We start from the raw sequence: 23,150 nt of genomic DNA on the forward strand, positions 1-23,150 counted from the left end.
GTACCGTTCAATCATTGATATTACACAGGGGGGTTTTGGAGAGTTTTGCAGAAGTGGATGTGGGAAGATACAGATGTGAGTAAATAACTATTTTGGGGTTTGAGAGTAGAAATGGGCTGCATGACTCACAAACATTACAAAGAAACACTGACACATAGACGAGATCAATATCAGCACAGTATCACAAGGAGTAGAATTGATTGAGATTTTATTTCTATTTTGCTCATCTTTTATGAAGGTTTTTTTTATAAAAGGGTATTTATTAATGTTTTGAGCCATTACTAAAGTATGAATTCCTTTTTGTGGTGTTTATCATTTCTGTAATAGTGCAGCTGCGTAAACATCTTTTTTTTCCACAAACTGGGAAAACTAAAAGTTGTCACTGTCAAAAGACCATAAAAGTTTTACTAGCATCTCTTCACCTGTATTGAATCTGTTGTTTAACAAGTTGTGAACTTATATTCAACTCTCGGAGGGCGCAGAAGGAGAAGCTGTTGCGCAAAGCCACAAACCCTCAGCGCTTCACACATGACTCATGTCTAATTAGGAAAGAAAAAGTCCGAGGAAGCTTCTGCCTGTGTCGTGCTGCTCTGCTCCGTGAGCTCTATCTCTACTCACAGACCTCTCGAGTTGACCCCCTTGACAAGCGACCACGGACATTGCGTAAGGCTGCGATGACGCCAAGAACTGCAGCAGATGAGGCATGAAGCGGAAACGGTGTAAGAGACCTGAAATGTGGATCTGCTTGTTGTCTGTCGCCTTCACTCCATCCGTCTTGTCGGGCTGCTGGGTGGTTCGGTACACACACATCCCACCCCCTCTGCGCGCAAGATGCCTCGGTGGCTAATTACTGGAAAGCGAGGGGGATGAGACTTATAGAGAAGGTGGGGGGGGGGGGGGGGGTTAAAGAGGAAATGCAGTCTCAAACCCACACAGACCAAAGGGAGTTTCAGCTGACAAGCGCCAGCCTGTGAGTGTGTGCGCCGATGGAGAGCCCGGACTTTACGCACGGATCCGTCTCCGTGGATAACGGGACGCCGGCTCAGCCGTCACCAGAGGACACAGTCCAGACAGTGATCGCTTTGCCTATCTTCATGTTTGCCGGAGGTGCTGTTGGGAATCTAATCGCAATAATCGTCCTGTCGGTGTCGAGACAGGAAAGGAAATCCTCCGCCTTCTACACGCTGGTGTGCGGTCTGGCGGTGACAGACCTGCTGGGCACCTGCCTGGCCAGTCCGCTCACCATCGCCAACTACCTGGACCAGCATGTGCTGAAGGACGCGCGCCTCTGCCAGTTCCACTCCTTTCTGCTGCTGTTTTTCGGCGTGACGGGACTCAGCATCATATGCGCCATGGCGGCGGAGCGCTACCTGGCCATATGCTGCCCGTACACCTACCAGCGGTGGGGGGTGGGCCGACGCTTCGCGCAGAGGTTCCTCGTCTTCATTTACGCCAGCCACGTCTTGTTCTGCTGCCTGCCGATGATGGGCATGGCGAGGAGCGAGCTGCAGCCCTCCGCCACCTGGTGCTTCGTCGACTGGAGGACGCACGAGCCGGCGGCCGCCGCCTACTCCATCCTGTACGGCGTCGTGAGCGTGCTGCTCATCCTGGGGACCATCGTGCTGAACCTGGCCGTGTCCGGCGCGCTGCTGCTGATGCGGCAGAGGACCGTGCAGGGGCCCGCCACCAGGGCCAGCGTCCGGCAGCGGTGGAGGGCTCTGTCCTCGGCCGCGGAGACGCAGATGATGGCGGTGCTGGTGGTGACCTCCGCGGTGGTGCTGGCCTGTTCTGCTCCGCTCGTGGTGAGTGGAGAAGCGGTCACATACCGCTCGTTTGTGCCGTTGCAGATTCCGTCCCATCAATTTATTCTTGAAATAGTTACGCGCAAGGGGCAGCAACTTACGCATTGGAAACTTAAACTCAAGTAAAGTTCAACTCTTTGCTGTGCGTACAGAAGTTTAGCGACTGTACTTTCCACCACCGATACATTATGAGTGCTTTCAGTTATGAAGTCATTGAACAGCAGCATCATCGTGGCCTGAATTATGTGTAATTAAAAATATCTAGAAATGAAACGCGTCAGTTTTTCAGGCCACAGGAAGAAAACTGTTGGTTCGTGACAAGCTGATTCCAAATTGAAAAAAAAGGAAAAGGATAAAAAGATAAAAAGTAGATGGCATGAAACTCGAGAGAAACTCTTTATGAAATCTGTTTACATTGTCACATATTAGCAGATTTGTGACGTTGTATCCAATGTTATGGGATCTAGTTCTATTCTTATATGCTTTCCATATTTTCACAAAACAAGATGGTGTTTATTTTCAAGCCTCTACTTATATTAACTCCCTTTTATCTGATTATTGCTGGATATTTTTGTTCAACTATCCAGATGAATCTATTTAATGAAGGAAAATACTCAAACTGATTTCAATATAATCCATAAAGCTTTGACAAGGGATCACATGAGGGTATTTTCTCACCAACTTTCCTAAGTTCATTCTAGACTTAAGGACATTTTTGTGTTGGCCATTATTTTCTATTTTTAACCGATTAATCAAGAAAATAATCTGAAGATTAATTCACGATGAAAATAACACCCAAGTTAAAAGATTTCTTAAACCTCCTCACTTAAAAAATGACATCATTCTATTTCTATCTGAATCATCCTCGCAGTGTTTTAAAACTCTTTGTTTCTCTCCTTAAGGTCCGCGTGTTTGCCAACCGCTTCATGCTGAACAACGACCCCTCAGCCGACCTGGCTGCCATCAGGATAGCCTCCGTCAACCCCATCCTCGACCCCTGGATCTACATCCTCCTCAGGAGGTCCCTGCTTCGACGGCTGCTCAGTTTATCCAGAAAAGGCGGCAGCAGCCAAGCTCGCGGCTGTGCTTCCTCCCCGCCGCAGAGGAATCTGTTCTATCCTGATATCATGAGGGACAGCCACGTGTTCACCCAGCTGATGTGCAGCGCAAACATCATCACTCAGCTTCCGGCTGCTGTCAAGTTCACTCAGCACGACGCAGAGAGCCTCCAACAGACTTCGAACACAGCAGACTGAAGACACGTCTCGACGTCTGGGAAACGTTTGCTGCTCCATGCAGCGACTCAGTTTCAGAGCGGTCACCTGTGAGATGGACTCGCGCTGACCGGACGGAGCCCTCAGAGCTGCTGCAGGATAATTTATTAAACAGAAACGGAGGCCGGCTCCAACTGTGTATATATGACACACACGACTGACAGGATGTTATTTCATGTTAAGTGCAACAAGAAGACATGACTGAGCCACTATTTTGAGTCTTGGACTGTCATCCACTATCTCCTTTCATATCACACAGCTGGAGGTGGATCGAGAGCTCATTATCATTTGCTGGCAGACAAGTGACCTGTGACCTCTACGGAGGTCCAGTGTTAAAAGTCACGTGTTCGTATATCAGTGCTTGGAGAGTCTGTTTTTAACCAGAAACTGGTTGAGACGTCCGACGTGGCTTATAGGGAAACTCCTGAGGAGATTTATTCTTTGCATTTGTTGAGACATTCTCAACGCTGATATGAGCTCAATAAAGACCTGACCGTGAGGTGTCAATGTCTTTTTGTATGAGATTCTTGTTTGCAATAAAAAGGAGACTTTAACGGAGTTTGTCTTTAAGCTGCCTAACTTATTGACCGCAACTCGCGTTGATCAAGTCCAAGTCAGTCTCGAGTTGGGCGTGTGTAAAATAAACGGTTCTTTCCAGGAAACACTTTGAGTGATTTAAAGACTCGTAAAAAAAAAAAAGGGTTACCGAAAATGATTAAACCTGTCTAAGCTCAAATTCTTATTCGTCAGTGTCTCCATCACAATATCAACATCCAAGTCTTTTCTCCTCACCCAAACCATTGCCACGTGAAACATGGATGCCATGTTTGATTAAGTTATCCTTCTCTGACCATGTTTGCGTTTGTCTCCCGGTCAAGCTGCAAAATACAACATGAGAAAAATCAGGCCTTACCTGACTCGGTACGCCACCCAGCCCGGACTGTCCTCGTCTGTGCTTCCTCGATGGTGGGACGAGCCGCCAGAAGCCATCGGAGCAGGGGCGCCCCTCTCCGTCTGCATGTGTCTCTTGAAGACTCGTCTTCAGGAGGTCAGAGGTGTCAACTAGCACCTACTGTGCACTTCTTTACACCTGATCTCATGCACTCACTTGGAGGACTCCTACTGTTCTGAAGCTGTAGTTGTAATTCACTGTGGATAAAAGGATCTGCAGAATCAGTCAATCTAATACAATGTAGTTTAGAATTAGGGAAGGAACCAACACATTTACGTCTCATGAGCTAATGATGAAACTTCTTACTTCTTTTTTTTTTTTACCTGACACCCTTTGTGACAGATCTGTCTGAAGCAAACTGGTAACTCAGACTGACATATTTACCAGAGGTGGGGGAAAGGAGGGTGACTGAGCTCCATCAGGGTTTTCTTTCGTGGATGTTTTCAAAATAATCTACCACAGACCTCCATCTTTCCACCGAAAGGTGAGATGAAAGATGCACGAGAGCTTCTGTGGACAAAATACTATAATGGGAGGGTAATAACTTATTTTTCAACTGGGAAGTAACTCTTTTTTTAATATCTCTATAATTCCTTAACTATATAATTATCTGATGATGCATCTCATTAGTTGCTTTTTTTGGCCACTAGAGGGCAGACAAAACCATAGTAGTCATCGGGTCTGGAAAGCAGCAGGACCAGTTACTTCTTTCACCACATCCTATTATGTAATTCAAGAGATTCAATATGTTTAGTATTCCATGATGCATTTATTCCCCCCACCCCCAACATTTAAAAATAGCATTTACTAAACATAAGCAGACGAGACTGTGCTGAGTTGCACTTTCTGTACAACATGTTCATACCTGGACACCATAAATAAAAATCTATAAACATTGGTTAAGTAAAAATGTTTGTTTCGAGCCCCATTGAAGAAACACAGAAACAATAATTATACAAGTTGGTTTTTTTTTTTTTACAAAGCCTCTTCCTCCGTCTCCGCTCGTCAACATTTACACCCCAGTGAAAAGCTTTACAGCGAAGAGCCGCGGAGTCGGCTCACTGTACAGAAACGGACAGCGTGACCGTGAAGAACACAATCGGAAGGGAAATTTATAAACCAGAACACGTCTCACACATTGAAATTCATAAATTATGAAAATAAATGACATCTGGTCGACCTGTACACAAGGCCGTCATGCTGTGTGGTGCATCGGCATCTGACAGTTCACACTCCTCTCTTTTGAACAAATGAAGAAAAACAAATGAAGAAACTCTTAAAGAGTCTAGAACGTGAGCTGCAGCAGTTGATTAACCACAAAAGCTTCAACTATTTGTTCCTCTCTCCCGCTGCATCCAAACGCTGATTAGGACTTAAGTTCCACTCGCCACTCGGCTCTAGTGCCTCGTTCAAGCCCCCGGACTCCATTGCAACATTTCGGGAAATGAGTGCAAACTCGTGAGACGCAGATTACACTTGAACATTACATTCCTACAACATGAAACGATGGTTTGAGTTTGACTGGATGTTATTCAGTCAACGTACGACTGCAAATTGGACGTCTCGTCACACGCTTCAGTGATGCACGTCTGTACGGTTTTGCTGAATGACCCCATAGCTACCTCACATTTCCCGTACACGTTCAGAGTTTCAGAGCATGTGTTGTGGACAATGTGTCACATTTCACCTGGTCTGATATGCAGATTAAGTACTATGCTAGTCACAATTTGAATTTGAATTTAACTTCAGTTTATTTCTAAAAGTATTACAAATCATTTGAAGGGACAAAATCTTCAAAACTGGTTTCTCACATGTGACATCGTTTTTTTTAAAGTCTCCAAGGAACCAGCTGTGAAAAATAAAAAGAACAGAGCAGTTTTACATATCGTCCAACTTTCAAGTCACGTGTGCATCTGCATGACTGACGACTGGTGCTAAGAATTTTGTAATATATATCAGGGCAGCAACTCATAGAGCAGTGATTTTTTCTTTACTGTCATGACAGTTTTAGAGACGAGGAAGTTAAATAATGAATAGAGACAATCTGTTCCTCTCTTAACTGCTTCTGTCCTCGCCAACTGTTTAGCTACTAAACGCTTCACTCTGTAAATCTGTCAGCTGTTTTTTGTTGTGTTATATATTATAAAAGAATATTTTTGCCCATACGTTGCTATTTAACGCAGTGCAAATGCCTCATAGAGCACAACTGTTGACGAAAACAGCCACAGTCTGAACACAGAATGGATATTTGAGTGAAGCAGTAGTTCTTTCATTATGTCAGGGCCGTGAAAACTCACTGCATTAAACCATTCAGGTGTTTGCACTTGTCTGGTTGGCCAGTGTCAAACAGCCAACTTGACACATTTTTAAAAACAGGACCTGGCGATTTTCCTTTCTTGCTAAAAAACAACAACCAACAAACCAGCTTTGATTTCCAAAGAGCCTAATAAACTATGTCTGCAGTTACAGTTTAACTTGTACAAGAAACAAACAACTTTCCTAGAGACAAATTGTGTTTCGTCTCTGGGAAGCCCAGAGTGCAACAAATCCCAGGCTGTTATTAGACATCAACTCAAGAAAATGCCCGGGAAATGTCCTTTTACATGTGATGATCGCAGCAGGCGATTGTCCGAGTCGGACACGTTCACGCCAACATTTCCCGAACATTCTGTTGAGTCTGGGTAGAGCGTGCAGGAGAGGCAGGACATGATAGTAAATCCCTGCGGAAAGCAGTGTTTTTTGTTTTTTTTCCAGTCATCAACACGCTCCACTTGTTCAGAGACTTTCCTGTTGTATTATCACATGGGCTCAGTCGGGACAGGAAAAGTTCCAGAAAATGTCCAGAGCAAGATTTTTTCGGGCATTTGTGTTCTCACAAACAGCCCCTCTGGAAAAGTTTAGGAAAATGTCCAGGATCGTTTTGGGCCTAAATACTGTGACAGTGTTTTAAAATGAGTGGAGAAAGGCAAACACAAATCATATCACTACAAGACTATAACTGCATTATGAGCTAAAGCTGAAACAAAAAACCAAAAAATAAAGCTCACAGGCTACAAATGGCACTTAAAAATATCCCCCAAAAATATATAACATTGATTTCAAATGCAGAGAAAGTCAAATAACAAAAAAATATTTAAAAAAAACGTTCTATTGCTGCAGCACGATGCTCAATGTGCATCAGAAATAACATCATGCTGAGAGGAAAAACAATTGATTCTCCTTATCAATATCAACACTGTAATCTATAATGATGATCAAGCCTCAGGTCCACCTGAAATTATAGCTGAATCTTTAATTGCACAAACCAAAACTCTGATTTCATGCATGTCTCATTTCAAACCAAAGTCAGCCCAGTGACCGTCCGACACGTAAATGCTTGAGACAGTGAGACTGTGAGTCACTTGAGTCACAAGCTGCAGAAAAACATTTAGTTGTTTCATGATGTTTACTTATTTCGGTTTGAAAAACATTAACATGATGGAGCAGCTTTGGTTCAGGCTGAAAACAATCACCTGACAGGAGAAAGAAAAAAAATCTCACTGCCTGAAAAGCTCTGCAGATCTATAAATACTAAAAAATTTAAATCAATGTTTGACAGTGAAATTGTTATTTCTATTGCATTTTACATGGCCAGTCTCCCTAAGGAAGATGAAACACGAGAATCCTACAGTTTGCAGCTGTGTTAGCAAGGACGATTTTTTTTGATAAATCAAATTTTAAAACTAACTTTTTACATTGATACTCCTCGACTTCAAATGTCAACTTCTTCGTCAACATCAGGGACAAATCTGCGGGTGGTCGCCGACTGTTCTGACAGAAACCATCTTGTCTCGGTTTTCAAATTCATTTTGTATAGGCGACCGTTGCCTACAAAGTCTACTAACAAATCCCATCTGCCTCTGAAGATTTAGGACAATCAGTTTCTCCTCACATCGTGACAAATGCCTCATGAGGAAAAAGGACAATCCTGAACATAAAATGCCCAAAAATCAAAAGTATGGACCAAAAATAAATCTGTACGGCTGGTTGTGAAAACAAAACTCAAACATTTTTCCAAGCAGTGAGGTGTTAAAATCATTGATAAACTTGCGCTCATATTTTACGGACTGGATAACGTGGCTTGATCCCTCATCAGAATGTCTGACATGAGTTTTCTCTCAGACGATCCCATACAGCCAGTGCTAATGAGTAGGCAATGCCGTAAAGCAACAGCTGTCAGACAGTGAAGTTTCGAGCGGGAGGAGCATTGGAGACGTCAGGTAACCTGGCCGTCAGAACGGACTCATCATCTGCCTATCAGGACAAACAGCACGTGCCTTCAGATTCGAGTGTGAAGCGGGGCGGAGAAGACCCGCTGCTGCGGGGGAAGAAGGGGGGGAGGGGGTGGCTATACACAGTAATGTCGATGACAGCGACCCGGAGCGAGGGCGGTATCCTCTGTCAGACCACGTACTGGTGGTTGCTGCTGTGGTTTGCCGTGTAGGCCTGCCGGCTGTACTGAAAGTGGTCGGTGAGCACGTTGTTCCGGCTGTGCTGCTGCTCGGAGCCGTGGGAGAAAGGCACTGACCCGTTGGCCTGGATCTTCTCCAGCGCCGGGTTGTCGAAGGACATCAGGTCCTGCTTGGAGCTCGGCAGCAGCTTCTTCTGCTTGTTCGCGTCGTACTTGGCCTGATAGCAGAGGAGGAGAAGGGAGAATGGCATTTCAAATGAATGGGCGTCTCACTGTGGCTGCCACCCAAATAGCTCAGGTGGCGTAGGGATTTTCCCAAGAAGATAAATAATGTGCAACTTAACTAAAATTCTAATTAAACGGCAAAGAGCCACGAGTTGGACAGAGTGTGAGGAATATGGAAAGATATTTTAAGGCATTTTAAAGAAATTAAAACTACTGGAATGTAAATGAAGTAAAGCACTGATGAGGAAACAGACATTCATAAAGACATGATGTCTGTGTTTTTGAGCTTTAAGAAAAATATCTATTATTGGTTTTAGATTCAGGTTTCGACATTCAAGGAAATTTTTGCTAAATAGTCAATTATAAGTTTGTTTTGTTCAATATTTTTTTCACTTGTTTGTTAACCTGTCATTCCTGAATTGAACATCTAACTAGATTTATTGTGTTTGACTTTGACTATTTAACTATTGCGGTTCTGTATTTCCTCTCTAACTGTGTCTATCCGTTTATCGAATGCTCATTAAAATTAATTAAAAAAAATCATTACTGCAGTTACCTGCCTTTAAGACGTTGACTCTTTCTCCAATTTCAAGTCTCATCTCAAAACACATCTCTTTAAACTGGCATACTCCCATCACCCACATTCATCACATCTTAATGATTTTAAACACTGTCAATGTTCTTTTTTTATTCTGCCTTGTAAGGTGGCCTTGAGTGTTTTGAAAGATGTCTATAAATAAAATGTAATCAAAAAACATTCAGGTTTTTTAAGGACCTATGAGAACCCTGCCAGTGGTCGAGGGGGGGCTCACCTTGTTGTAGAGGAAGACCCCGACTATTGCCGTCATCATGCCCATGACGTTGGTGAGGGAGACTGGGTTGCGCAGCATCAGCAGTGAGATGCTGATGACCATGATCCTCTTGGTGGCGTTGGCAACGGCGTAGCTGAGCGGGCTGACGAGGTTGAGCACGCTGAAGGCGATTACGTTCTGCGCGAAGTTGCAGAAGCCGCTGATGAGCAGCAAGACAAAGGTGCCGGACCACTCAGAGACTTCCGACTGGGAGAAGAAAAAACCAACAGGTCAGGTAACTCTGGATTTTTAATTTAAATGAATGCAGCTGAATTCTGACCCTGGTGTTTGAACATCTTTTGGGATTCGGGCTGTTGGTCAGACAAAATAAAGGCATTGAATTTTCATGGGACAGTTTCTTTTTTGACATTTTGTGGAGGAAAGGATTAAGCTGAAATGATAAACACTTCAATTATTAGTCTCAGCTTTAGCACAAAATATGAAGATCAATATTGGTTTTATTCAAAGCAACAAAAGCCCTAAAAAATTATCGCTAATGTTGAAAGCTTTGGGGGTGTCTATTGCTTTATTCTGTCAAATAACTGTCGCACAAATTTGTGGAGCTTAATGAATGAATCTGTCGCCTTGCTGCACAGAAGAGCCCAATTTTTTCTTGCTATAATTTACCCAGTTAGATTGATCTACTTCACCATACAGTGTGCATGATAATGATGATATTTAGGAGCTGTAGTTGCGTCTCACCAGGTCTCCGTTTACAAGAAACACGGAGAGATCCACCAGGACCCAGGTGGGCAGCATGAAGAACACAGCATTAAAGCCCAGGATGTTGAGGAGCCTCAGGTGGTGGATCCGTGTGTCACGCAACACCTGAAAAAAAACAACATTTATTAATAAGAAGGTAGAGGGGAAAATATAGAACGGTGCCACAAAGATTGTGTAAAGTCTTGGGACCTTCCCTGTCAACACAACCACTTCTCCTTTCTGAGAGCACTTTCAAACACACACCAAATAGTGCAGCACAACAGGATATCAGTTTCACACCACAGAGAAGTGACTGTCAGCCTCCTCCCTCCTCAGAGCAGGGACCATGTGGCAGATACCAGCAGGAGGATGTTTATTTTACCTTTTTGGAGAAGATGTTCTGCAAAGAGAAGCAGAGCGTGGCAGCCAGAGCGCTGATTAATCCTGAAACATCAAAGGACAGCTCAGTCGCTGTGGCCAGCAGCACTCCACCGATGATGGGGATGAGCGATACATAAACCTGCGACAAAAAGACACAGAGTCAGCAAGAAAGAAAGAAAGACAATACAGTTGTGACAAAAAGTTAATTTACTGCATTAGAGATCTACAATATAATTTGCTGCTTCAGGCAACTATCTTACTTTGATCCCACGTTAGCATTAACCAATCTAAAATTATATATTGAGGCTTACTTTCAACCTATTTGGAGATGGAGTTTGTCATTGTCACATGTAACAATTTAATTTGAGAAGCTCAAACTAGTTTGGTGAGTTCGCTTAAAGAATTGTAATAACATGTTATAATAAACAGAAAAAATTACAAAAATCTTTGCAGAACTTTCTTTCAACTGAATAATCAATATGGACACAAACTCCCTTTCTTTTCAGTTACAGGTTTAAATGATGGGCAGAAAAGTATTACACAGTAACACAATGATGCCACAGTAAAGTTGACCCTTTGCCTTTTGGATGTAAAATGTAATCAATACATCCTGTTATCCAATTTGACATAAGTCTGAAAATCCTAATTGGCACATGAATTCTTCAGTCAGGGCCAAAAGGGTGTTTTGTGACATCAGAGAGACTTTGACCTTTGACCTTTAAAAACTTAAAAGGATTCCCTTGAATATCACGTTTATGTAAAATAGGATGGAGGGACAGTCTGACGACCTTAAACATAATGCTTCTGGCTACGGTTGCTTGTTCCTTTTTGTTGTTTCTATTTCGGCGGAGGCCTAGATCTCTGTCCCATTTCAGGTGTCCTGAATTATAGCGAAAATTCCTCCTGAAGGCTTTCTGCACTCAGAGGGAAGGTAATGTGCCAGAGGAGGGTACAGTTGAGTAATATGTACGAGTGCTTATAAAATAAAAGTCTAATTCTATTACAACCGTAGCAGCTACATGGAGTTCAGACATTTCATTTTTGTTTATTTACACCTTTGCGTTTCCTGCTGTCAAAATGGCTGCTGTGAAAAATGCCAATGAGATGTTCTGACGTTGTTTCACAGAACATACGTTTTTTTTCTCACTGCAGTACAGTACAGTGTGGCCAGCTCCTCCTCAAACAGGATCTCAACTCGCTCAGTAACATATTATCAACACCTACATTCTCCGTCTGCGTGGCTTGTCTCAATATTGAACCATTGGCTGCAAAGTAAACATGACGAGCTGATGTTAAACTCGAGAAGTTTCCTGCTCCCACTGCCAGTCAAGATTTTAGGTTTCCAATCTTGATTCTTAAATATCATCTAGAAGCGGACATCCTGAATCCTGGTTTGATTTTTTTTTTTCTGTCTCACAGCAATATTAGGAAAAGTAATTACATTGTAGTTTGTTAAGCCAATATGATTTAATAGTCTGACAGCTGATTAGAGTAGCTGTGGATGAAGAAAACACAGTCTACATTATACTTTCCCTTTAACAGTTTACTATATTACAGTGTTTTTTATTGAGTTTAACACCTATGAAAGGCTAACTTGGACTTTGTCTCATTTGATTTTCTATTTTTACTTCCGCCAAGGAGGTTATGTGAATGGTTTCCTTTGTCTGTTTTTTTTTTAAATTTGTTAGCAGTATTAATCAAAAGGTTATGGAGAGAGAGCTGAAGAGTTTGACTTGACTGAACACCTTAAGACATCACCTTCGAAATTGTGACTGACTGCTTTCTCCAATTCACACTAATTGTATTGTAAAATGTTTTACTTTGACTCAAGTTGGTCTGCCGATCCATCTAAAACAAATCCCTCCTGAAGTTTTTCCTAAATACTTAAGGGCTTAAATCAAAATATATCAAAAGCACCACATTATGCTTCCTGTAGTTCTCACATAACTCTGCCGTCAGGTCAGGCACCTGCACACTGCAAACTATTACACTATTCATGAAGCAAAACAGACACGCATAAACCCTGTTGGCTCCTAATATCAAAAGCAGGTTGTGTGTGAGTGTGTATGTGTGTGAATCTTGGGGATTTAAAAGTGGCCAGTTTGCGGAAATAAGAGTTAGTTTCCCCTCCCTTGACCTCCACCCGCCCACTGAGCGCCTGGTCAGAGTCGGGGACAAAAGCCCCCGCAGATGGCCGTAATATGAACTGCAGTACAGGCGCAGCACTGTGCCACATCACCACCGCCGAGTCTCTCACACTCGAGGACCAGGCTGCAATAGAGAGCAGGCCTCGTGTCCAGGTGGCTGCGTCGAACCTACTCACCCTTGTGGTTTGTTTCTCTCTCATGATGATTCTTGATAACAGCACGACCCATATTGGCATCGTGGCTTTGACTGTGAAAGAAAACACACGGGAGGTCAGTTTTTTGGTTTTCTTTTTTTCTTAAACAAACAATAACAACAGCAGCAATTACAGCTTAAAGGAATGAAGTTCTATGAAAGCCCCACGCCTCCGTCAAACACTCAACTTGTGTCACTCTGATCTTCACATGCCTTTGTTATATTATTTTTTAACTGACTGACGTACTAATACAACAGGTTCATCCCGGTGCGTCACTAACCATGACGGATCTTTACTCACCAGTCATGACAGCCTGATTATGTTTTCAAAAGATTAACAAATATTCATAAAAAACTATTTTAAAAGCATTACATGGCAAAATCAAATACAGTAATGTTTAAAGCTGCCATCCACACGGACCATCATAAACCTTCAGGAAGTTATTATGCATTAGACTTTGGAAGGAGAATGTGATTTTTAAATGACAGAAGGACTTTATCAGTTTATTGACATGGCTCTTAAATTGGGTCGATAGACCACCAGGGGTCTTAAAGTGGTGTCGATGAGGGGAGGAATCTTTTCGTTTCAACTTTGCTGATGTGATTGAAGTAAAGAGACTTCAGACTGGTTTCGCTTTGCTCTCAGTCGCCAGTTTATAAGCTAAAAACTAAATCACAATCTAATATAAAAAAATTGCCATAAATCCTACAGGTTTCTAAATCTGTTCTAAAAACACCACCGTGTTTGAAATAGTTTGAAAGAGGTTCAACTGACAGAAGACTGTTTCTTTTTCAAGGTGAGAGAGAGATTACTTGAAGTTAGGAGGAATATGTAACTCACAGGTTTTAATACAGAATCACCTGTCAGTCTAACAACTGCCCTGCAACAAAGCCTCCTTTCATGATGGTTACAAACGTTTCATGAAAACCCTTGAAAAGAAGTTTTGATTCAAGCGTATGTTCAATTGTGGAGCGTATCATCTGCGATGCTGTAGAGCTGCACTGCATTTTACTGAGATGGGTTTCCTGAAATTAAATCGTCCCTTTTTGATATAAATGGGGTGGAGGAAATTTTAGAAAGCTCACCACAAACTGAAGCCTCTCAAAAAAAAGCCAGAGAGCTGAATGAACTCCTTTATATACACGCCAATTTGAGGTACGTATACTACAACTGAATATTTCTTTTATAGGTTATTTTACTACTTTGCAAGTGAAATGTTGTATTTCTTACTCCACTACATTAATCTAACTGCCGTAGTTGTTACTTTAAAGATGTTTATTTGTAACTCAACATAGAATTAACATGAATCACGCTGTGTTATTATATATAAAGCAAGCTGGCAATAGGATTTGAAAAATTGCTGAAATTAGCTCAAGCAAATTAGATGCAACAATCAAACATTAAAGTATCGATAATCTAATGTAATACATATTATTTAACTACAACTGATAATAATGGCATTTACAGTTTACACGCCCTTGTCTTATTTAGCTTATTTTGCCTGACCAAAAACAAAGACGTCTAGTGTGCTGTCATTCGACAAGAAGTAATTATTATTTTTATTCTGTAAAATACTGTGTTACATTGTTTGTATGAAAAGCGCTGTACAAATAAGGTCTGAGTGATTGACTGACTGATTGAAAGTGGCAAATCATCACCTTTGACAATCTGACGTGAGAATATTTGTAATTTATATTGACATGGGCCAATTCTGTACATTGAGCACTTTTATTTTGGGACTAATAATACCCCTGCACTTGAAATTAAGTTTTTGAATATTTTTGCACTCCTGCTGTGCGTTGATACATGCATATACTGTATACACAGGCCTGTCACGATAAGTACTTTTTTGTTGCATGATATATTGTCCCTGAAATTATTGTGATAAACGATATTATCGTCCTCTTAAGACCATTTTAATTTTTGTTACTGAATTAATATGAGCTTGGGCGTTGCGATAGCAAGTCCTACACGATTTGTGTTGCTGCTGAGAGAAATGTTAGCCAACATTTTAAAGAAAAATACTAAGAAATCTATATTTTCTGACATTTTATAGACCAAAACGAGTAATTGATTAATCAGATGAGAGGACAGAAGCAGCGAGACTTTGCTGGACTGCTGTTGATGTTCATTCTTATGTCAACAAATACACAATGTAGACACAATGGCTGTTATTGAGGCTAATATTAAATTATTGATTTCATATTCATGTACCGGACGATAAGTCCATAATGTAAATTATCATGACATGCCTGTGTATACAACCATCTATTGTACTTATAAGTTATTACAAAACCCATTTCATATTAACATCAGCATCAACCCACAAGCAAGTACATGTTTGTGTCTTTAATCTTAATTCAACTGCATATTAAATTCTATTTTAATGTTCCCCTCCTGGCTTGTACATAAAGGGCACGTGTTAAAGTGTATATATCGGTTTTAAGCTTCCTGGTCCATACAGACTTCTTCTTCTTCTTCTTCTGCCACTAAAAACTAAAGATTTTCATTAATTAATTTCTCAGATGGTTACCTGAATATATTAACACCTTTTAAAAGAGAAATCACTAATAAGAGTGTCTGATGTGTGTCTGGCGGTCTGACGAGGAAAGTTTAGAGGAGAACACTGCAACAACACGGACCGGCTTCAGGGACGGACCCTCCCCCCTCATGTACTACGAGCGCTAATTAAGTTAGCTAGCTAGCTCGTAGCATCGGGGCAGTTCCGCTAAGGAAGGCAATTTAAAAAAAAGGGGGGGGGGGGGATGTGTCCTTGTGGGACCCGTGGTGAGTTGTTAAGTCCGCCTGGTCACGACGCCAACAGCACCCGGGGCCGCGCGGGTCGAGTTAACCGTCGGTGTCGCAGAGTAGTCCGGGCGTTAGCCACGAAGCTAACGTCAGCTGACGACGGACACATCACGGCGAGTCGCCGCGGCGGCGGTGGACCCGCTCCGGGTGGCCTCACGTCACCACACACACACGCAACAGAAATCACTCGTACTCACCCGTGTGCGCGTAGGAAACCGGTACTTTCCATATGCTGAAGTGAGCCGACACGGACGCGAAGTATTTGCCGAACGCCAGAGGCAAGATGTACCAGCGGTAGTACCTGCTCGGCAGTTCTGTTTTGGGGACTCCCCACGCCCGCAAGAGCGGCGGCAGGAACACGACGATGGAGATGATGTGGAACAGAGACACGGTGACCGGGTACGGGAATCCGTTCAGGATGATTTTGTTGACGATGTTGCCCCCCGAGCTGACGGTGTACCAGCACACGCACAGCGACGCTATCCGGATCCCTTCCCTCACCGGGACCGGCTCCACCGCAGCCATCTTCCAGCGCCGACTGACGAGTCACCGGCGGTGCGTGTGTCTGTCTGCACCGGGGGGGAAGGAAGGCGGCCCCTCTGCCCAAGTCACCGTCAATATACACACAACAACTGACACGTCGTTTCCGGTCGCAGCCTTCGAAATAAGAGTCACGCGCGCTCAATTGTGTTTATAAAAAAAAAAGAAGAAAAAAAGTCTCAACAGAGGAGTTGAGAAATGTTTCCATTGACGATGTCTTTTCACACCAAAGTACCACCAGTAACCATATTCTGGCTAATTAATGTAGATATTCTTCTTTAAAAGTGTCCGTTTCAATATCACACATTTATTTTTAAAATCCATTACAATTACAATTTTTTGTCCGTAAAACAAAACAAACTGACCGGTTGTAGCTTCCGGCTGAAAGAGTTGATGATTGAAGTGATTGAAAACTGAGTCTTCACTCGTGTACCCTGCAACAATAATCTATAATGTAAGAAACTCTTGGGCTAATAAAACCACTTAAGAATGCATTTCGGACTGTATTATTATTATAAGTTAAGTGTTGTGTATATAAAATGTCCCTAACAATTTCCTAAATGTCAACCAAATTGCCTATTTCGTCAGACAAAATAGTGAAAGGCATAACATATAAGACAAAGAAAAGCAGCAGAAGCTCTGAGAGGTTCAGACGGGAAAATGTTATATAATTTTTTCTGTGAAACTGACCTATCAAATCATTCAAAATTGCATTCACAGGAGGAGACATTTGTTTCCAAGAATGGCAATGTTGTCTTCAAAAGATATGGGTCTCCAGGAATTAATCAAAATTCAGCTGTGAGTGATGTGCAATAGATCCTGCACTGTGGAAACACATATGTCTGTTAGACTCATTGAAATTATTGCAAAAAATAAATCCCAAATCCCTAACAGAAGACAGAAAATAAATATCACAGTTCATTATTTTTTTATTAACACATATCCACATGTCCACTTATAGGACTAAGTAGCAAATATGTTCTCTTCTGCATTCGACTGAACACAAAAGGCTAATTTCTGTACATTCACTAAGGCTCTGTCTTTAGGGAAAACAAGATTTCCATAAGGCAAACAATATCTACAAAGGAATGATCTTAAGTACTTTATCCAGCATATCAATTTATCTTCAGTTCTTCCTGACAGTACAAAGACGCAAGCTTGTAGCATGAGCTGCTCTGCCATTTCAATACATATTTTACAACCTATACAGTAAAGGGAAAAGCCAAGTATAAAATAAAATGAGTTTGCATTATCAAAATTCAAAAGTCATTTTAGAGTTTACCTGTGTAACATAGCAGTAGGAAAGCCTGGAATGTCATTGCTGCATCACTGATCAAATTGAAATGAAAATGTAATGTAAATTTAAAATCAGTATTGTGCATGACAGCCACATTTCTCCTGTTTGTTTTGTTCTCACCTTTTTGAACAGCATTCAAAATAAGAAAATGTTTTAAAACTGAGGGGTTTTTCAGCTTTTCTTTCTGCTAAAAAAAATTGCATCATAAAGACACAATGGGGAAAAGGAGTTTGTGTCTTGAACAGCTGAAAAGCCTTGTTCAAGACACACGAGGAAGTGCAAACAAAAACCTCATTATAGGGTGTATTTGTTAAATATCTCCTCCAATTATGTATCTCGCCATGTCACAGTCGTTTTACTTAAAAAAGAACTTTTAAATGAACTAAATGTGATAAATAAAATTATCACATTGCACGAGGCGTGTGGATTGACATGAGACAAATAAAAATGTAGCTCTGTTGTTTTGTTCCTGTTTCTCCTCTCCCACACGGAGAACGGCAGGTTTTGACTTATTATGTACAGAACTCCAGAAACCATATGGGCAGATGACGATGCACAGCCTTTTTTTCTTAGTGCCGTCCTCAAACAATTTTCACAAACTCTGATTACATCTCCGGTTCTCCAACACACACACGCAAGCAGGCAGCATATTTAATTAAATTAATCAACAGTGCAAAACAGCAGCTTCCACTTACAGGAGTGCCTTCACACATCCATAGCTGCAACCCTGTATGGTAAGGTCACAAACCGGACCTCGGTTTCAATCCAGACAGACGTATGGCAGTATGTTCAACCTGTTTTCATCCCCATGCGGGTCTAAGGACATGCACTCCGTCCAGTCATACCAGTTACCCTTTGTGTCATAGCAGCCGTTAACCCCGGACCAGTGTTGTGCGTGCAATCTGCAGAGGTCTTCGTCGTTGATCTCTCGGCTAACTCCTGGTAAATCCTTGGCCGGTTGTTCTGGTGCCACCCTGTGAGTTTCCTTGGCGTCGTTGCTTCTGTGTTCCTCTTTTTTCAAGAACTCTGACATGAAAAAGTGTGCACCGGGAGTGTGGGTGCCTGACGACGTCAGAACATTGCTTTGTTGGCTAAGGTACGATTGGATGATATCGCTCCTTGACAGCTCTTTCCAGTCAGTCTGCTGGAAGGGACTGGGAGCAATTGGGGGATTCTGCTTCGGCTGTTCCGGCCACTGAGGTTCAGGTATGTGCCCCAGACTGGCCTCCTTCTCCTGGCAAGGTTCCTTATGGAAGGAGGGCTTGATCTGCCCCGTTACGGGGTCAAATGTCAGTCTTCTGTCTTTTAACCTGACTGGTTTAGTGCTGTCTCCCAAAGTCTGTCCATCTAAATTCACGGCACAGTCTTTAGGCCTGTATTTCTGTCTTTTCCTTTTCCCTGTAATGCCAAAAGCACCATCATCTTCAAAACTGACCCCGTCACTGAAGGAGGAGGGGGTTGAGCTGTGAAGAGATGTGTTGGGAGGCCTGCCTTGAAAGTCCAAATCTGCAGACAACGAACCATCAGTGTGCAAACCCTGAACGCAAACATTTGAAGGCTGAGGAGAAGGCCCCAACCCAAAGGTGTCCACAGACCCAGTCCTCACAGAGGGGCTAGAGAGATTAGCCCCACTCTGTGCTTGTGTGATTTGTTTGACAACAGCTTCCTGCTTTGGTTGAGGACTGTGCAATGAAAAGCGGGGGCTTTTGGGTCGATGCTGCCCCCCAGAGGCAAATTGCTCCTGTCTGGCTTGCTGCTGCAGAACTGATGCTTTTAGCAAAGAAGAAGCGCTAAGAGGTTTGCTGTATACTAGGGCACTTGGATGAGGTTTCACAGCGTTGACAGGGATTTTATGTAGCCTGTCATTGTCTGAGGGCTCGGAAATATCTTTGTCTAAAGGCTGACGTGTACGAGCATCTGTAAAAATTTCAGAGCTGCTGCCAATTCCATTGGTTGGCAGCTGTTTGGGGTTCTGTATTTTATCACCAAGAGTCGTTTTGGATATCTTGGCTGGTAAGAGCTGTCCCTCCTTCTGCTCACCCTTACGTTTCCTGTTTCCTGGTTTTTCCATCCTTGGGGAGTAGCAGTTGTTGAAGTCATTTCTGTTCTTCAACTCTTGGCCTGTTTTACCTGATGGTGTGGGGGCAGCTGTGGCAGAGATGCAGGGATGAGCACCACCACTGGAAGACCACGATGCACCTGTTCGCTCTTTGGACAACACCTCACCCTTCCCGGGCTCAATAAGCTTCTGCCAGGTTCGCAGCAGCTTCTTGGCTCTTTTTGCAAGGTCCTCATTCTTGGTTTGCTTCCGGACATCGTTGATGAGCTTGCCAAGACGGGTTTCCTTCAAGGAGACAAGATTGATGTGACACCGTGCCTGTGACTTCGGAATTCACGTGCATATTATTATGAAGGTACATACTGTAGGTCTGAATGTCACCTACCTCCAGTGCTTCTTTGGTGATGGGATATTTCTCCAAAAATGAGATCACCTCCATAACTACCACCATGTTGCTTATCTGCTAGAAAGACACATACGTTTGTATTTCACAATAATGTCGTCACCATTACAACAACAGCGTCCTCATCATGTTACAGTCTGTGATTCAAAATCCTACAGGCTACACATGCATGTTCTACAGAAAGAGAATAGGGGCTGTTAAAAGTTTGGGGCATAATTTGAATAGACTTTCAAACTTGCACCTGTTTGTCAAGAGAAGATGTACTCGTACTGGTTTCAGGCTCAATATGACAAACTGAGACTTCATGCAAATACAACTATTTTCAACCACAGGGAGACCAACTCAGATCTAAGCGAAGATATAAGAACTGCCGAATTTCTATGTTCTGTTCTCAGCCTGTAACCAGCTCTGCACCAACTACGGTTTAGTAATATGATGATATATCTATATACACCATGAAATTATATAAATCTGTCCATCATCAGAGTCTTGACCATATCATTATACTATGGTAGAAACCCCTTCATCATCTCTGGTTGCAGGTTGTTTTTAGAATCTTTTTCTCCCCCCACGACTTGTGAGTAGTTCATCTGATCAATGTTGTGATTTGAAATAACATGTCATAAGACAATTTTATCCACAAATCACCCAGCAACAAAACCTACAGAGACAGTCGTTTGTCTCCAGGGGGATTAGTCAAGCCATTAGTCGACTGAAGTAAATGACTGCAGTTTTTTTTTGATAAATTATTTTCAAAACATCTACTGGATGTCTCCAGGTTCTGAAAAGTAAGAATTTGCCATTTTATTGGTCTTGCATTATATTGAAGATTTTGTGGTTTGGATAGGGCTGCAACTAACGATTATTTTCATAATCGCTTAATTGGTCGATTATTTTTCGATTAATCGATTAGTTGTTTGGTTTATAAAACTGTGAAAAATGTTGATTGTGTTTCCCAAAACTCCAAGATGATGTTTTGTTTTGTCCACACACCAAAAGATATTCTGTTTACTGTCATAGAGGAGCAAAGAAACCAGAAAATGTTCACATTTAACAAGCTGAAATCAGAGAATATTTCCGTTTTTTCCCTTCATCAAAAAGGTTTTGAACCCTTTATTCGATTATCAAATTGTTGGCGATTCATTTAGTAATCGATTACTTATCGATTAACTGTTGCAGCTCTAGTTGTGATTTGAAATAACATGTCATATGACAATTTTATCCTCAATTCACCCAGCAAACAAAAGACCTACTGAGGCAGACGTTTGTCTCCAGGGGGATTAATCAAGCCATTAGTCGATTGAAGTAAATGAATCTGCAATTCTTTTTGATAAACCATTTTCAAAACATCTACTAGGATGTCTCTTGCATAAGAATCTTCACTGTCCTCTGAGGTTTTTAGACCAAATATTTACTTGGGGGGAGAGAAAGGCAGATAATTCAATAGTAACATAATAGTATGGCAATAAGGGGGGGGGGGGGGGGGGGGGGGGGGGGGTGTCACACTATACTCTCACTCACAGCACAGAAGGACCAGACATGTATCATCTGGGTGTTACAGTCCAGTTGGATTGTACCATGGAGGATCTCACCAGTCGTTACAAAGTGTCCTGAGCTAGTTGAAGCCCACATCAGAGAACACCTCTGTCCCTGCAGCTTCACACTGGACGCTTGGTTCGAGTTACAGCTCTTCTTATTGTGTATCTCAGTGTACAAATACATTAAAACCCAACGTGTACACATCGATATTAGCCAACAGCAGTGTGTGTGTGTGTGTGTGTGTTAGCCAGGCTCCTCTGTGTGTAGCTGGTTACGTCGGTTAACAGGCGATGTTAGTCGGCTAATTAGCAAGCACACAATATCTCTCCACACACACACACACACACACCGGCTGACTCCACCGTGTCTCCCGTCGAGCAGCGAACTGACGTCGGGCTTCTTTTTATTGTTCACCTTTCTTCGCGACTCGCTCTGGAGGAACCGGCGGACAGATACTCACGTTGCTCTGGCCGTCGATGGCCTGCAGCAGCCGGTCTCTCATCACCTGCGGAGTGGCTGGAGCCGCTGTCATCGCCTGGCGGTGTCGACGGTCGTTCGGTCGGTCGGGAAGGACTCTAGACAGCGGGGCTCCCCCCCCTCCCCTCCCCGCCACGCCACACCACCCACCGGAGAGACGAGGCGGCGGTGGGAAACCTACCGACACTCACAGGCCCGACGGGACTTCTTCTGAGGGAGCGGGCGACATGTTTTATCGTCTTCATTCACCACCGTCACCTTATTTCTTTGAATTGGTGGAACGGCAGCAGAAATTCCTTCCCGGGAATCGGCTACCCCCCTGGGCTGGTGGTGGTAGCCTCCTCCTCCTCACCGGAGCGCTCGCTCGTTCGTTCCCTCCCCCACACATAGCACGTAGACACCGCATTGGCCACTGGGTCCTACGTCACCGCCGCCGTCGCCATATTGGATCCGGCAAGACTTCCGCCCGCAAACGAATGACCGTGGTGCTGCCGAGGTTTAGAAGAACGTCTCGACGGAACCGACACAAAGCACCACACCGCTCACACGTCTTTTAATCATCGAAGTTATTTGTTAGGTTTATTCGTTCTCTCTCTTCTTTTTTCTTAATATTTTTAAATAACATTTTTGCACCTGATCCTTTATAATACTGTGAAGAATTTTGAGCCATATTGTTTGTTGATTTTGTTAGATAAAAAAATAATTTGAACCACAAAAAAACCGCTTTTAACTGATTTGAATAATTACGTTTTTATATTCAAGGATTTATGATCACATATCAGAGAGTTTACTTCCATTAAGTTTGCTGATGTAACTTGACTGATTTTTTTCCATTAAAAGAAATTGTGTGGTGTGATGGAATTTCCACGTAAAATCGCCATGTACTATGATCGCATAAATATGCCTGTTTTATTTTCAAAAAAATCAGGATCCATGTATTATTCCAAGAGAAATTGGTAAAAAAATCCCCCCCCCTTTGTCCAGATCCAGATAAAGGGGCAGATCCCAAAATTTAAAAGGTATTTTGCTCATGTCCCATCCTTCCACCA

At 42.6% G+C, this 23,150-nt stretch overlaps 3 protein-coding genes across 6 annotated transcripts; 1 reads left to right on the forward strand and 2 right to left on the reverse strand.

The window, feature by feature from the left end:
* Positions 1-273: 273 nt before the first annotated feature.
* On the forward strand, positions 274-3,634 carry LOC118317665 (prostaglandin E2 receptor EP4 subtype-like). The gene is made up of 2 exons (XM_035646538.2): positions 274-1,802; positions 2,705-3,634. The coding sequence occupies exons 1-2, from the start codon at positions 987-989 to the stop codon at positions 3,056-3,058; spliced, it is 1,170 nt and encodes a 389-aa protein (XP_035502431.1). The 5' UTR covers positions 274-986; the 3' UTR covers positions 3,059-3,634.
* Positions 3,635-4,777: 1,143 nt separating this feature from the next.
* Positions 4,778-16,407, reverse strand: slc35e1 (solute carrier family 35 member E1). Its single transcript, XM_035646543.2, has 6 exons — positions 15,984-16,407; positions 12,961-13,031; positions 10,639-10,776; positions 10,257-10,382; positions 9,516-9,761; positions 4,778-8,696 (listed from the first exon to the last, which is right to left on the reverse strand). The coding sequence occupies exons 1-6, from the start codon at positions 16,309-16,311 to the stop codon at positions 8,469-8,471; spliced, it is 1,137 nt and encodes a 378-aa protein (XP_035502436.1). The 5' UTR covers positions 16,312-16,407; the 3' UTR covers positions 4,778-8,468.
* Positions 16,408-17,237: 830 nt separating this feature from the next.
* Positions 17,238-22,475, reverse strand: LOC118317662 (mediator of RNA polymerase II transcription subunit 26). Of its 4 annotated transcripts, none has more exons than XM_035646535.1 (3): positions 22,283-22,475; positions 20,068-20,142; positions 17,238-19,967 (listed from the first exon to the last, which is right to left on the reverse strand). In XM_035646535.1, the coding sequence occupies exons 2-3, from the start codon at positions 20,131-20,133 to the stop codon at positions 18,384-18,386; spliced, it is 1,650 nt and encodes a 549-aa protein (XP_035502428.1). In that variant the 5' UTR covers positions 20,134-20,142; positions 22,283-22,475; the 3' UTR covers positions 17,238-18,383. The 4 variants fall into 4 exon arrangements, with proteins under 4 accessions (XP_035502428.1, XP_035502427.1, XP_035502425.1 ...); XM_035646534.1 differs by having other exon boundaries at positions 20,068-20,145; XM_035646532.2 differs by lacking the exon at positions 22,283-22,475 and adding an exon at positions 22,085-22,254 and having other exon boundaries at positions 20,068-20,145.
* Positions 22,476-23,150: the final 675 nt, after the last annotated feature.

This window comes from Scophthalmus maximus, chromosome 13 (genome assembly GCF_022379125.1).
Source record: "Scophthalmus maximus strain ysfricsl-2021 chromosome 13, ASM2237912v1, whole genome shotgun sequence".
Taxonomy (NCBI): domain Eukaryota; kingdom Metazoa; phylum Chordata; class Actinopteri; order Pleuronectiformes; family Scophthalmidae; genus Scophthalmus; species Scophthalmus maximus.